This window comes from Arvicanthis niloticus, chromosome 15, assembly GCF_011762505.2.
Source record: "Arvicanthis niloticus isolate mArvNil1 chromosome 15, mArvNil1.pat.X, whole genome shotgun sequence".
NCBI lineage: Eukaryota > Metazoa > Chordata > Mammalia > Rodentia > Muridae > Arvicanthis > Arvicanthis niloticus.
The window spans coordinates 73,354,985-73,371,344 of NC_047672.1; the positions used below are offsets into that span (position 1 = coordinate 73,354,985).

Consider the following 16,360-nt stretch of genomic DNA (forward strand, 5'->3'; position numbering starts at 1 on the left):
CTGCTAGAGATCATGGCTCCCACCTGCAATCATGGACTGTACAATGAGTTCCAGGGCAGCCTGAATAGGAAATCCTGTCTCAAAAAAAGTACATATAATTGAAGCCTAGCAAATATTGAAAATAAAATCTGAAGCTATTGCTCATTTGTGTCTAAAGAAAAGGCCTGAGACTCACATGGACATTCAGATGTCATTAGTGTTTCTCAGATAAGAAATTCTATGAGCCTGCATTGTGAACTCTAATTCAGTCTACTAATGAGAGCATGTATAGTTAGCCATGTGTTTCTTCCAGCTCATGTTCTTACATACAAATATTCATTTATAAAATCTGTACTCATTTTGTCACCATTAGTGAAGTAAAGTCAGATGGGCTTGTGTTTGCATGCCTTTAATTACAGGGTCAATTGTGTTCCATGTGTGAGGAAATAAGACTTATTTAAATCATTTAACCACACAATATAGAACTTTCTTATAGAACTGGGGAAATGTATAGACGTATATGGAGACACATAAATACTGTTTTTACTGCAACTACAAGTTTATGTCCCCTAAACATAAGGTAAAATTATATCACTTCCCTTCTGTGGATAATATAAATTTTCTGGGATTTAAGGTTTATAAAAATATTATTTATGTGTTTGGTTTTAGTTATTATGTTTCAAGGATAGCTGAATTATTTTATTTCTTTGAACAGAAAAAAGATTGTTTCATGATTCTTTCTAGCCATTATTTAAGTTACTCTGATTTTACATTTATTAAGATTATATTAAAAATATGCTGATGCTTTGATCTTGAATCTGCACTTTGCTGTGTGTTAGAAGTTTATATTTTTATATCTTAAATAAAAGTCTAATTATTACTTTTCCTTTAAGCAGTTTAAATTATCTTCAGTATATGGTAGAAAGTAAAGTTATGAGCATAATCTATTGTCTTTCAAACATATCTTTACAAAAACACTGAAATCAGTTCTGTTATTTTGAAGTCCCAGCAACTTTGTTGTGTAAAGTAGCATCATTTCTACCTGAAATCATTATCTTTAGCTGCATCCCCCTGGCCCTCCCCCTCCCCCACAGACCTTCCTGAAGGAGCGCTTTGACAGTGAAGAGATCAAGCCTGACTTATGGATGTCCTTAGAAGGTGGAAGCACTTGTACAGAATGTGGGATCCTTGCTGAGAACACTGCACTCTATTTTGGGGGATCCACTGTGAGACAAGCTATTACTCAAGACTTAGATCTCAGAGGGGCAAAGTAAGTCACATTTTTCTCAGATGTCTGTCACATAGCACAGTTGACAGCAGTTGTTACTCAGGACCTGAGTGGTGTGTTTGCTTTGGTCCATCATTCTGAGAGAGAATGTGTGCTTGCATTTAGATTCCTGCAGTACTGGGGACGTATTGGCAGTGAGAACAACATGACGTCTTGCCATCGGCCTGTCTGCCGGAAGGAAGGCGTGCTGCTGGATTACTCTAAGGATGGAGGCACGTTCCGTGGGTGCCGGCTGTGCCTGGGAACTCATCCCACATCTATCCATGCCCTCAGACACAAAGCTCTGCTAACAGTGACAACCACGGAGATCTCAGAGAAAGCAACAGCTCTGGCTTGTGTTACATGTCCTATTCATGGGACTGCTTTTAGGCAAAGTCTAACCCTGCCATCAGAGAGAGAGAGAGAGAGGGAGAGAGAGGGAGAGAGAGAGAGGGGGAGGAGGGGGGAGGGGAGAGAGAAACAGAGAGACAGAGAGAAAGAGAAGGGGAGAGAGAGGGGGGAGGGGGAGGGAGAGAGAGAGAGAAAGAAAGAAAGAAAGAAAGAAAGAAAGAGAGAGAGAGAATCCCATTAAAAAGAAAAGGATTTTAATACAATTTGTATTTTATGTACTCTGAAATTCATGTATATAGTGTATGTTTATCGTAGCCACACCCACTCTCTCCCCCTCCAGCCCCCCTCCCCAGGTTCTCTCTCACACATCTCTCCCCTAACTTCATGTCCTCTTTTTAAATAGATTTTTTTTTTTTTGGTAAAAGCATGAAAAAAAAATTTTTTTTGAATGGTTTTCTGAGTAAAATATAATTTCAAAAGAATCTTAGGACCAGCCAAGTTGTATACACCTTGAATTTCAGTCCTTGGGAGGCAGAGACAGGTAGAGGTCTGTGAGTTCGAGGTCAGCCTGGTTGACATAGTGAGTTCTAGAACAGCCAGAAGTACATAGTAAGACCCTGTCTCATAAAACAAAGAAAAACAAAAATATTCCAAAACACTGTTGTGTCAATAATATAAATACCATAGGGATTCTATAAGAAAAACCTCACCAATTATAAAAATATCCTGAATTCATGAAATATGTTAATAAAATTCTGTTGTATTATTGTATATTATTATTAATATAATTCACATAATTCATATAATTATCAAGCCATTAATACAGTGAAATATTCAGAATAAAATGCTTTAAGGGCTGGAGAGATGGCTCAGGGGTTGCCAGAGGACCAAGGTTTGGTCCCCAGCACCCATGGTGGCTCACAGTAATCCACAGCTCTAGTGCCAAGGAGTCTCTGCAGTCTTGGCAGGCATCAGGCACCCAAGTAGTGAACACTCATACTCACAAAATAAAAATAAGTAAATCTTTAGAAGTAAAGTAATTTAACAAGATCATTGATATAAAAACAACTTTAATAGAAAACAGCTAGAAAGATTTTTTTTCAGAAGAAAATATGTTTTAGCAGCCAGATAACATTCTGAATAACTAGCTAGTAGATGAGCCAGAACTGTCTCAGCATAGTCGTGTGTTGTAAACATTTTTCCCATTCCTATCAAGCAATAAGGCCAACTTCATATCATTCTAAATAATTACAAATTGTATAGAATTCTAATAGCTGTATTTTTAAATCTAGAACCTACTGGTCTATAAATGAGCATATGTTCTTCTTGGGGAAAAAAAGCATCTTAAGAATCTAGAGATGAATTTAAATTAAAATAAAAGTTAATTAAAATTAATTTTAAAAATAATTAAAATTAGAAATATGTAAATTTTACTTCAGTGTGTTTGCTTTGACCAAGTATGTCTAAACACCCTCACATTATGATCAGCTTTGTATTGAAGCCATGATTACAAGTGTCGACACTTAAAGCCCCTAGATTCGGGTTTTCACTGCCTGGGTAAACATTTTCTGAGGAAGCATACAGCCCTTGCGAGTGCTGCTGGTTTGTGACCCGTTTCCCAGTGCTAGGGAGCTGATGAGTCTGTTTTTATAGGAATCACTTGGACTTTGCTTCATGAGATGGATTTCCAGAAGTACATTTCTGTGAGGCACGACTACATCCTCCTGCCTGAGGGCGCCCTCACCAACACAACCCGACTTCGCTGGTGGCAGCCTTTTGTGATCAGCAATGGGCTCGTAGTTTCCGGGGTGGAGCGTGCGCAGTGGGCACTGGACAACATTCTGATTGGCGGAGCAGAAATCAATCCAAGCCAACTAGTGGACACTTTCGATGATGGTAAGAAGATAGCGCCAAACAGCATTCTCTCTGTCCACTGTGGGTGGAGGCATCAGATGAGTACTCCATAGCCAGTGCCTTGCGGGTTCTAGTTCATGCTGCTCAACTGCTATGAGCTGTTCTCGGGCTCCGCAGTTGACAACTCTTCAAAGTTCATCACTTGCTGCACTGTCAATTGAGAACTTAAAGAACACTGCTAAATAAAGTGTTTTTATTATTCATAATCACACTGCCCAGAACATTTTAGTTCTTTTAGTAATGTCTGTTCTATAGACCACGTACTGCAGATGCCTAGGAACAGGCAGAATTCCACCCAGAAAAACAGTTTCCCTTTTATAGCAAAGTGATCGATCATTCTAGCAACCTTCAGTAGTATTGCCCTAAGCTAGGACTCTCCCCTGGGATTTATATATTAAAACAGTTATGTAAAGTAAAATCAAGCCTTGGTAGCAAACACAAAAGTAACTTAACATTGAACAAATTAGTTGAAGAAAATAATGTAAGGCATTGTTTCCCACTTACTTAACAGAAGGCTCTTCCCATGAAGAAAACTGGAGTTTTTACCCTAATGCAGTAAGGACAGCAGGATTCTGTGGCAATCCATCCTTCCACCTCTACTGGCCAAATAAAAAGAAGGACAAGACCCACAATGCTCTCTCCTCACGTGAGCTCATTATACAGCCAGGATACATGATGCAATTTAAAGTAAGGAAAAGTGATACAAGAACTTCTATGTGGGTTGTGGGAAAAGGGATTTGTTCTGACACCCAATGATTGATGTTGCCCATTAATAGACACTGTAAGTGTGGTAACATTTTATAAAGGTTTTTTTCAGGTATGGTTATTTGACCATAGATGAAATCTGTGGAGATGTGAGGACACAGTAAGAAATCTAGCCATGTTATAGCTCATATATCTTCATCTGCCAAAATGAAAGGTTTCTGTCGGTGCCTCGAGTCCACACACACACCCCTTCCTTCTGTCTCACCTTCATCACTCCATTATCAATCTTCAATTACCTAATCTTCAGTTTATTTTTCAATGTTCTCTTGTCTCCAACTCCACAAACCTGCACATTGGCACAATTGTAGCTCCCAAAACCTCACAGAACTAGAGGACTTAAAAAAAAATCTTTTATACTGCTTAGAAGGCTAGAAAGGAGGGCATAGAGAGTGATTCGTAGACACAGAGATTGATAAAGGCATGGCATCTGCTGTCTTTCTGATGCATGGCAAACCCTTTTAGAGGGATTACAGAAATGTGTTTCCTTATTAGGTCGTTTTTACAACCATCATTTCTGAGTGCCCGTGGTTTAAAAGCCAGACTGGAGACCTTATTAGACATTGAAGTGCATCTGCCAATTTCATTGGCTCTGTAAGACTCACTTCAGAGATGAACCAGTGTTTCGGTGCTTCCATTCCCTTAAGACAGTGTTCAGCTTTTGTGATTTGAAAGCTGCTCACAGTCTGTCATACTTAGTGTCATTCCACACTGACTTCTGAGCCAAGTCCTTGAGAATCAGGGCTCTCCTCTCCTGGTCCCACTGAGGTCTGTATCATCTCCTTCTCCTTGGAGGGCTCTGTGAACTCAGAGCTGAGGAACACTAATGTTTTTCTCCAACCAAATTAGTTTATTTAAAATAAAAGGAAGAGGATGGATAGGTGGTTTGGCAGTTAAGAATGCTCACTGCTCATCTAGAAGACCCGAGCTTAGTTCCCAACATCCTTGTCAGGCAGCTCACAACCACCGTATCTCCAGCTCCAGGGGATCCGATGCCTCTGCCCTCCATGGAAATACATGTTATTCACACACATACAAATTACAATAATTTTTAATAAAGGTAAATTTATCCCCTGAAATTTAGGTTACCATAGACTCTACCCCACCTAAGTCACCATCCATCCAAACCCTTCTTCTCTCCTGTACTAAGTATTTAGATCTGTTGTCCTTCTCCTCTGCAACTGGGGAGAAGCAAAATCTCTCTCTCTCTCTCTCTCTCTCTCTCTCTCTCTCTCTCTCTCTCTCTCTCTCTCTCTCTCTCTTTCTCTATCTCTATCTCTCTTCTCCTCTTTTTTTATCTCCTTGGTAACTACTACTTTGTCCCTCTCCCTCCCCCTCCTTGTTCTTGTATTTTTCTGGTATCTACTTCTTTGCCCTTTTTGTAATCTTTTTCCCTCCAACTCCAAACATATGTATTTCTCCATGCATCCCAGAATCTCTCCCTCCACTGCATCTGATCACTCAGGATTCCATACAGTCTTAAAGCTTGTATTATACCTTGAAAACCAAGTCTCAAATGTGTGTATCTAACCTTGACCAACTCACCAACAACTCAATTTCACATTAGTATTTTAAGTTACATTGCTCATTTACTGGTTTGAGGTGTTGGTGTTTGTGCCTGTTTCTGTGTGTCATGCATGCCATGGTTACCCATGTGGAGGTCAAAGGACAACTTGAAAGAGTTGGTTCTCTCCCCATACCATGTGGACCCTAGGAATCGAACTCAGGTCATCAAGCTTGACCACAGCTCCTTTTACCTCTTTTATCACCAGCCCACTAACTCCATTTTAGTAGTTTCTACACATTTCTGACTTGCTTTTAGCATGTCTCATGGTAAACTCAACAGTACCTCTCCTGCTCCAGGTCTTCCTTACAACTCCTGTTGATCAGAACACCTTTCACCACTAACTAGATTTAAATGTCTTAAAGTCTTCACTTTTCACCTGTAATCAGTGCCTGTGCCCTCTAATTCTACTTCTACATGTTTTTCCCCTCATCAGATCTTCTCTGCACAGTTAATTTGTGCCCTTTTTAAGTCAACAAATACCCATCAAGTTCCCTTTTGCCACCCAGTCTCTCCACTCGTACCTAACTTTGATGTCAGAATCAGGTGAGCTTTATGTAGCTTGGCTCTTGGTCCATTGTTTCACTCCTCAAACCTTCAGTGGTTTTCTGTTCTCAGCAAGATAAGATCAACGGCTTGTTTATCTGTATCACAGCCTGTGAAACTCAGCTCAGCTCTCTTGCTTCATCCTGCAGGGTTCCATTCTCTCTCCACTTGCATCCAGCCTCAGCTTTCTAGTACCTCTGCGTCCCAGATGCTCCCCATCTTTCAGGGGATGCACCTCATATGCACCTAATGGATGAATCAATTTCCAATTCATTTAGTCAGCGACAATCTCACTGTTCCTGAATTACTTATTTATGTGTGTCTTTTAGATTCCCACTAATATTATTGGACTACACTTCTTATTCTAACCTTGAATTATATTTGTCTCATTTATGAGTGTTATGCCTGAAATTTTTAGTACTAACTTGCCCTAGTACCAGCACTTGTTGATTAAGTCAACAATTAGAAGTTATATTTGAGTCACCAAATTTTATAGCATTCATGCATTATTAAAGTTCAAACATTTAATTACAGATAATACTGAAAAGGAGGAACAGCCATAAGAATGACTATTTAAGTAATACTTTTTAAAATTTTTCAGTTACAAATAGCAGATAAGTGCTGTTAAACAGTGAGCATGCTTTGCATTACTTTAAATTTCCTTCCATAAATTCTTCTCATAATATTTTAAGCCAATTTAGCTTGCCCAAACTCATGTAATGTATTAGTTAAATTAGTAGAGATAATACCTTAAAATTGTTAATTCTCAGCTTCTCTGAAAATTGCATGTCTTAACAGCTCTAAGGAATGAATTCTCCATGCACCGGCAGGCTCCTTGTAAAACTTCCTCTGAATAGTTGATTGCCCATTAGAGTCTTGATGTTGAGACATAGGATTTCTGATTAGTTATATTGGATATCATTTAGTCTAGCCCATATACTGATTGCTCGTGTTTGTTTTAGATTGTAGTGGGTTGTGAAGCCACTTCTTGTGGTGACCTTCATTCCGTAATGCTGGAGTACACTAAGGATGCAAGGTTAGTGAAATTAGTTTACATTTCTTCCAAACCTGAAAACATAATTCAAACGTGGGTCTAATGTTAAGGTAGCTACTTGCAAAGAAGCAATTCTGTGTATCTAAAGCAGAAGTTTTCAGGAGATTGTGGTTCACCTATGGCACACCTGTCAACCCAGGACTGGAGAGACAGGGGCTGCCTGTAATACCTAGGGAGGCCTGGTCAGCTCATGTGAATATTCTTGCAAATTTCATTAGCATAAAATTTACTTACATGTCTCCACATTTTTCTTTCAAACCAAAGTGAAAAACTCAGTTTCCGCACTGGACAGCTGCTTTGCATTTTGGAGTAAGATACTGAGTTTGTTCTCATGGAACTGTTCGCTCCATGCTGCTCATTTTTATCCAACCTTCAGAAGATTCAGCAGATGATCTGAATGTGCTCCAACTGGTGTACCGACTCCTGATGAGCATGAGCAGTGGTGGAGGGAGCCTGGCAGGGGTGTTTCCCTTGTAGATAGCTGGCTAACACCATCACTATGAAAACTTAATTGTATTATGCTAAGTCAGTTGGTTCTATGTATATTTCTAATGAGAAGTTACTTAAACCCACTTATGTATGCTGTTATTTTATTCTGTTGTTTGTGAATACATTTACATATTTTAATGTAGTTTAAAGAGTTAACACACATCTAATGGGAAGTTATTATTTCCTTTTTGGTTTCAAGTTAGTTATGCTATGAGAATTTCATAAGTATCAACAAGGTATTTTATCATATCCATCCACTCTCCCCCTTGCAGGACACACCCTAACTCTCCAGCCCTTACTAATTCATTTTCTCTTCTTTTTCCTTTTATAACACGCTCATTCATCTAAGAGCTGTTCTTATGTGCATGAGTGTAGGGCTATCCATTGCATTGTGGGTGACCCACAAGAGGTTTGGGGTTTTTGTTTGGGTGTGATCTTTTCTTAATATTTTAAATGTTTTTAATTGAAATGGAACTACATCGCTTCCCCCTCCTCTCCCCATCCCCACCGTTTACTCTCTATCAAACCCCTCCAATACCCATTGCTAGAGTGAAGGTTCAGTGGTGGAGAACACTGGCAGCTCTTCCAAAGGACCCAGGTTCAGTTCCCAGCACTCAGTGGCTCAACCTTTCTGTAATTCCAGTCCCAGCCCGATTGCCTCTTCTAGCCTGTGCAGGAACTGCACACATATACATGCAAGCAAACATTTATACACATGAAATAGAAATAAATCCTTTAAAATAAATTCACATAAAATGAGTTAATCCTATCACAATCACAGGACTACTTTAGTAGTAGAAGGACTACGTCAGACTTGTCTAATGCAGCCCTGTTTGTTTATTGCTACAGGTCCGACTCCTGGCAGCTTGTGCAGACCCAGTGCCTACCTTCCTCTTCCAATAGCATTGGCTGCTCCCCCTTCCAGTTCCATGAAGCCACCATTTATAATGCTGTCAACAGCTCAAGCTGGAAGAGGATCACCATCCAGCTGCCAGACCACGTCTCCTCAAGGTGGGTTGTCTACAGAGGTAAGCCTAGTGGGACTGACAGACAGCCTCCACAGCAGTGGGTCTCAGCCTCCCTAGGCTTCAATACAGTTCCTCATGTTGTGGTGACCCCAACCATAAAATTATTCTTGTTGCTACTTCATAACTATAATTTTGCTACTGTTACAAATTGTAATGTACATATCTGTGTTTTCTGAGTCAACCCACAGGTTGAAAACCTCTGCTTTATATAGTCATGCAGAAAGATGAGAACAGAATTTCAGCTGCAGCCTGAGGACCCTTTCTTCTTCTTGCCATCTCATGTTTCAAGAAAAAGATAGGAACATATTTGTAAATTACTCACAGAGCCCAGATTTTCTTCTAACTACATATCATACCTGTGCAACATTTACTCGAACATCCTGAATGTTAAATTTTACACAGAGACAGAAGTTAGGGCCCATTCTGCCCTAGCGCTTCATCCTACCAAAGGCTGTGTTGCTCATGTGGATGTGCAGACCTCCTGGGTTGCCAGGTTACAGGAAACCGAGGATAAATAAGATGCTGTGTGATTTTTCCCAGGAGCAGCATTCATTTCACTGAAAGATTTAGAAAATTATGTGCTTCTTTAATTTTATACATATACTTGTATATATGTATATATGTGTGCACACACACATATGGACATAGAATTACTGTAGAATGGAATAGGAAATTCTCATAAAAGTTGAATCGAAGGAATTATACTCTGTCTTCCACACACATTGCATACAAACACACATGTGCATGGTCACATAAACAAAGGAAGAGAAAACCTTAGAGAAGATACAGCTTTCATAAAGGCATGTGAGAACTCATACCCAATGTCTGGAAAATGAGTCAACTCCTGGCTTTTGGGGTGCTTTAAGTAGAAATTTGAGATCTTTCCTCAGATCCCCAATCCCACAGGCTAGACACAGACAGGAAGGCTGTTGACTCTGTGTTTTCCCTTGGGTCTCTCAGTGCCACACAGTTCCGTTGGATCCAGAAGGGAGAAGAAACTGAGAAGCAAAGCTGGGCCATCGACCATGTATACATTGGAGAGGCTTGTCCCAAACTCTGCAGCGGGCATGGCTACTGCACCACGGGGGCTGTCTGCATCTGTGATGAAAGCTTCCAAGGTCTGAACCAGGGCTGTTTGTGAAGCAGGACACTGTGGGCTCCTTATGTTACATACAGGACACTATGAAATGGTTGGGAAGGCCAGGCTGAGGGCAGAGGTGGCTGACACAATCTTTGACCTCTAGTTGATTATCTTTGGGATGAATCTCAGCCTTGAGTTATATTCCTGAAAGCATTTTAAATCATTTTTTAGTTGGCCTACAAAACACTGGCTCTTATTATGATATTTACATATATGGTCCCCTTTCCCTGCTTCCTGAAACTCATTTTTAAAAGAAGACTGGGGAGTTAGGAGGATGACTTGGGCAGTAAAGCACCTGGCTTGCAAGCTCAAAGACCTGAGTTCAGTCCTAGGACTCACATAAAAATGGCAGGCCTGATGTCACACACATATACTGTAAGCGCCGGGGACACAAAGACAGGAGGTTCCTTAGGGCTCACTTGGCTGCTAGTCTAGACTAGTTGTTAGACAGTCAGTTAGAAAATAACTCAAAGGAGGTGGATGACATTTGTGACAATGACACCTGAGGTTGTCCCCTGCCCACTGTATACATGCATACAGGTATGTGCCCACGTATACTCAAAAACACCTCACATCTAGGCATTTTTTTTAAAAAGGCTAAAATCAACTTGATAGATTCTGAGCATGATGATTTATTTACATTTGTAAATAGTCAGACAGGATAAATTCACACAGGAGACCCTGTAGTGCCTATATCCCCTGCCTTTCACATGAGCTTCCTGTCCCAGCCACACCCCACTCTCTGGTCCCTCCTCTGGTCCTTGTCTTTATCAGCATCTGACTCCACTTACCTTCATCCAGCTTTCAATCCCATGGTAGAAGCTGGTGACCTGAGTGCTTGACTTCTCGTCTCACAAACCACTGGGGAGAGGGCAGGGGGAACAATATCCATCATACGACTAAGTAAATTTCTACTTCTTTGGTTTCCAGAGGCCAAATGTTAGGGGCAGAAATACTGTTTGCATAAACTATACCCATTCTTTAGAAATCCATGTCATCTAAGTAACCTGTGGTTAAGGTGACCTGATAAATAAGTAATTTATTTATGCCTCTAACTATTTGCTTCGTGCTGATCATTTGTAATAGGCAGATGATCTGAATGTGCTCCAACTGATGTCCTGACTCCTGATGAGCATGAGCAGTGGTGGAGGCTGCCTGGCATGGGCGTTTCCCCTGTAGATAGCTGTCTAACACCATCACTATGATAATTGTATTATGTTAAGTCAATTGATTCTGTGTATGTTTCTAATGAGAAGTTATGTAAACCCATTCTTATGCATGCTGTATAATTTTGGCTTAGAGGTTAAGTATTTGTTAAAAGCACCGAGCTGGTAAAAATGACCAGGTCCTTGATTTTTCTTCCCAATCAACATTTGCCAGTTCTCACAGCTGAGAGGTTTATCTGAATAAGATAAAAAAAATTATACAGCTTCTCCCAAGAACACAATGTTAGAATATATATTGGAACTCAACAGGGATTTCTTGCTTGGTGCTGTCTTTGCCTCCAGATGAAATGGAAATGATTAATGTAGATGCCTACACATCTCTGTTGTTGAAATTACTTACCTGCCTCCTGCTTCCTTGTTATCACTACTGCCAAGACCAGCTGAGTCGTCGGACTCGATATTAGCTGAAGAACTTTAACTTAGGGCAAATCAATGAATCAAATGTCTCATGAGAAGGCCTGGCTGTCTGGAATTTTCCCTCTTCCCTGATCCAACAAAAGTAGCGCCTTTTTATTTTGAATTATTGAGGCCATTTAGTAAACGTGTATAGTTCAAATCAAGAAGAAATGTAAGGATGCACACATTCACTAGCTTAGTGTCTGGCACACCAGTCTCACCTTAGTGGCTCCTGAGAGACGTTTCCAGTGTATTTATTATTCATTTATTTATCCCAGCATACTTGATGATTATTGAAAAGGTACCAAGAGTTGTGTTAGGTGCTGGAATCCATCAATGAATTAGGAGATAGACTCTGCTCTCAGGACTCATTAAGTAGAGAGTAGGGTGTAGAACAAGAACACAGCATACCTAGTTTCTGCAAAATTGTTGTACTGGGAAAAAAAGAAATTAGATGGGCCTCCTATACCAGGAAGAAAGCTTCCTGCTGAGACCCATCACTGGTAAACACACAAGCCTGACCAGATGCTGTAGTTTAAACAATAGATTGGCACAAACAGTGAATATGTTCACATGCGCATATTTAAGCATTGACTCAAAAGTAATAGGATTTGTCTCAACGTAAGCCAATAATTACCTAAATACAGGAGGAATGATTGCTTCTGGGAATAAGCCTGCCTGGTACTTCACTGTTCTTGCCTAAGACTGGCTCAAACCTGCAATTGAATATTGTTCTTATTCTTGGAGGATTGTGTTTACTCCACCTGATTCCAATCTCTGTGATTATTCCTTTCCCTCAGGTGACGACTGCTCTGTCTTCAGTCACGAGCTTCCTAGTTACATTAAAGATAATTTTGAATCAGCAAGAGTCACTGAAGCCAACTGGGAAACAATTCAGGGTGGTGTCATCGGAAGTGGCTGTGGGCAGCTGGTGCCCTATGCCCACGGAGACTCGCTTTACTTTAATGGTTGTCAGATAAGGCAAGCTGCCACCAAGCCACTAGATCTCACTCGAGCAAGGTAAGCAAACCCTGTGCCATAGACACGAAACTGATCACAAGTCCAGATCTGATCATGGACTTCATGCAACAATGTCCACTAAGCAAAGGAGCCTGAATATCAAAGAACCATTGTGTGTTTTAACAACTCAGAACTATCATTATGTAAAATTACCATACATGGCTTTGTTATTTCTTCCCACACATGCTAGCTACATAGATAAAACATAATGTCAGCCACAGTAGTGGTATAAATAAATATAATATGAAAAAGTTTATAAATGCAAATATCTATGTTTAATCCGTGTAAGTTTAACAAATAGAAATAAAGGATGATGAGATCTTTATTATTAATGCAGAAGAAAGTGAACAGAAACCTTATACTATATATTATGTATATTATAACACAGGACAAGACCTTGGCAGGGTTGATGTGAAGGTTTAAAGGGACCACAAATCCCTGGACCAGAGTACCAACTGAATGGCGGCAAGAGCTCAGAAACCACATGAGTATCTGAGGGCTAGATGTGCAGTAACAGAATGTGGTGATTAACCTGAAGAGTCAGGCTTCCTTGACCCCCATGTACTGATGCAAATACTCAGTGAACAGTTACACACCACGTTATATAAATAATATATATTCCTTATTTACTCTAAATGTAACAAGTCTCTTAGGCACTAGTAACCTTAGAGGGAGATGTTTCTATGTTAAAAGCCATGTCTTCAGGGCTGAAAAATTGGCTCAGTTGGTAAAGAGTCTGCCTTGTAAGCATGGCAACCTGAGTCTAGATACCCAGAATGCACATAAAATGCCAACTGTAGAGGTGCACCTATAATCCTTGCACTAGAGGGTAGAGACAGAACACTAGCCATTGCTAGATAGCCAGTCTAACTGAATCAGTCAATCCCAGGTTCAGTGAGAGATGTTGTCTCAAAGCAGTATGGTGGGAAAGCTCTCGAAAACAGCTGACAGTGACCTGTGGCCTCCACACACATATGTACACATACATACACCCTTATAAATGCATAGAAACATACTGCACAGGCATACACACACATACACACACACAAAGAGCTGTGTCTTCTAAGCATGCAGATGTCTGTGGAATGTGAAGAGGCATCTATCCAGAGGATGGGTATGAGCCTGACCCAGCATGCTTTTCCTCATCTGATCTCCAGAGAACCTTTCCTGAAGTACACATGATGATTTATCCTTGTCCAGATGCTGTTCAGCTTGGAGCCATTTATAAAGAAGCATACACTACACATGTTGTGTTTGTGTTCTGTGTCTTCTGCTGCTTGGCCTAGATTACTGTTTAGAGAACAAAGGGTATTTGGGGGAAAATATTCTAAACAAATTTCCAGCATTATAAAGAGGGACACATATTTGAAAGTTAGAGCTGTTGATTCTTACCGGTTTGTATTATATAGTCAGCCCTTAGTAAAAACGGGGTATTAGTTCCAGGGTCCTCATGGATGCTCAGCTCTCTCTGATGTTGGACTTGTGTTTAGCCTATGCTAATGCTTCTGTGTGATTTAGATCATGGTTTACAGTGTCCAGTACAATGTATAGACTATGCAGATGGGTGATAAACTAAGTTGCTTGAGGAATAGCAAAGTAGGTAAAGGCTGTACTCATTCAGTAACAGGTTTTTCTGGAATATCTTTGGTGTGTAATTGATTTAATCTTCAGATGTGGAACCTAGAGAAGACCCAACTGTATTACGGTCCCAGGGATTATGGGTTTTAGGAAAAACAAAGATTGAAAGCTTCCTCCTTCTCAAACGTTCCCAACTCTCATCTAAAGTTCATTCTTCTGTATTTTTTTTCCAGCAAAATTATGTTTGTCTTGCAAATCGGGAGCACAGCACAGACAGACAGCTGTAACAGTGACCTCAGCAGCCCCCACACCGTAGACAAGGCAGTGCTGCTGCAATACAGCCTGAACAATGGCATAACCTGGCATGTCATCGCACAGCACCAGCCGAAGGACTTTGCACAAGCTCAGCGGGTGTCTTACAACGTCCCCCTGTAAGCAACATTAAGAGAAGCGCATGTCCTCCTGCTTGCTCAGTAACTCACTGAGCATGACATGGAAGCTGGGTGGTTACTGGGTCAATGCCGTGAACCTAGGCAGTGGCAGAGCCAAGACATCCTAGACCACCAACACTGTGTTGCTGTTTTCCATAGGTCCAGGGGCAGATAACTAAGCTAGGCAGAAGGGCAAGGGGGAATGGATGGAGGACTAAGCAAAGACATTGTACATGTCTCTCTTCCTTTAAACAGTCTTTCCAATCCTTTTGAGAACAGCAGCAGTGAGTTTCTGTTTGGAGCGACTGTTTGGGAATCTGGAGAACATGCATTCATATCACTGTTGCTTAGCCTTGTTCACCCAACTTCTAGCACAGGGTCTGTCACGGGAAGCATTTCATGCTTGTTAATAAACACATTGCTCTTCCAAATACTCTTAGACCAAAGGGAAGGCAGGAAGATAGACCACAATTACCTGCCTTTTAAGTCACTGATTTCATACTGCTTAAAAGAGTACTAGGCACTAGGCAGATGTGGATCCTATGTGCAACATTTTCTTGTCTTGAGTTAGCCTGCTAAAGCATCTGAAATCTGGAGATCACCTACCAGAAGAAACATCCTCCTTAACATAAAGGGTTTCCTAAACATTCAACCTCTGTGTCCTTCTGTCTGTAACCCAGGGAAGCACGGATGAAAGGGGTTTTACTGCGCTGGTGGCAACCACGCCACAATGGAACAGGTCATGATCAATGGGCTCTGGACCATGTGGAGGTCGTCCTGTGAGTATCTGCTACTTAGTGTCCTGCATCCATTTTAGAAAGGTTTGAAGTTCCTTTTACCTGGCATGCTCCTTAATTCAGTAAGAAGTAGACTTGATGAGAAGGTCCCCACAGGGCCACTCTGGCTAACACTCTTTCAGCAACTGCAGGCTAAGGTTCAAGTCAACAGTCAAGTATAACAAAACCCTGAATGTAGTTTGGTGGGCTTTAGAAAGCTTTCATAAGTAAAATGTTTATTTAAGGGTTGGCAGGATTGATCAAATTCAATAAAACAGAAGTCTTTGGGGGAAATGGGAAATGATGTCTTATGCTTGATCTGGGTTGCCTTACAAAATAAAATGGCCTCCTAAAAGAATCATCTGTGCTGATCTATATACAGAGTGTCCATGACGGATGAGCCCATAGTGAAGACCTGTATCAGCCCTAGAGGCATTCTACAGCTAAGGATTTGGTTGTAACTAGAACAGAGACTCTGGTTTCACACTGCTTTTGACCAGTCTCATCACCCAACAAGTACAGGGTGTTCTCCCCCTTGTTTGTTTGTCCCCTATAAAAGTGAGGTCACCACTCTCCTCTGTCTGGGTTGACTATTCCCTTGCAAAGAGATGACTTGCTTTTTCTCTAACAATCTAGTTCCTGTAAAACTGGAATGCTTATGTCTCGGCGGGTTCGAACTGGTGGCTCCAAGTGGTTGTCAAGGAGAGGCGAATCTTCTCGGTAGATAGGTTCAACTGTTCATTCTGTTTACCAGATCTGAAATGAAATCAGTTTCATGGCTGATTTCAGTCATTTTGAAAGCAAATTTCAATCATTAATTGGTAGGAGAACTACCAGA

At 40.7% G+C, this 16,360-nt stretch overlaps 1 protein-coding gene across 5 annotated transcripts in view; it reads left to right on the forward strand.

The window, feature by feature from the left end:
* The window catches only part of Reln (reelin), a 438,704-nt gene that overhangs the window by 412,353 nt on the left and 9,991 nt on the right, over positions 1–16,360 (forward strand). For 3 of the 5 annotated variants that reach the window (XM_076913171.1, XM_076913172.1, XM_034519119.2), the window contains exons 54-63: positions 1,074–1,249; positions 1,373–1,479; positions 3,251–3,493; positions 4,023–4,198; positions 7,346–7,419; positions 8,776–8,937; positions 9,915–10,072; positions 12,518–12,737; positions 14,549–14,746; positions 15,427–15,525. In XM_076913171.1, the coding sequence (XP_076769286.1) occupies positions 1,074–1,249; positions 1,373–1,479; positions 3,251–3,493; positions 4,023–4,198; positions 7,346–7,419; positions 8,776–8,937; positions 9,915–10,072; positions 12,518–12,737; positions 14,549–14,746; positions 15,427–15,525 (1,613 nt within the window). Of the gene's footprint in view, positions 1–1,073; positions 1,250–1,372; positions 1,480–3,250; positions 3,494–4,022; positions 4,199–7,345; positions 7,420–8,775; positions 8,938–9,914; positions 10,073–12,517; positions 12,738–14,548; positions 14,747–15,426; positions 15,526–16,158; positions 16,243–16,360 lie in introns of all 5 variants that reach the window. The other 2 variants (XM_076913169.1, XM_076913170.1) reach the window with 1 other exon arrangement.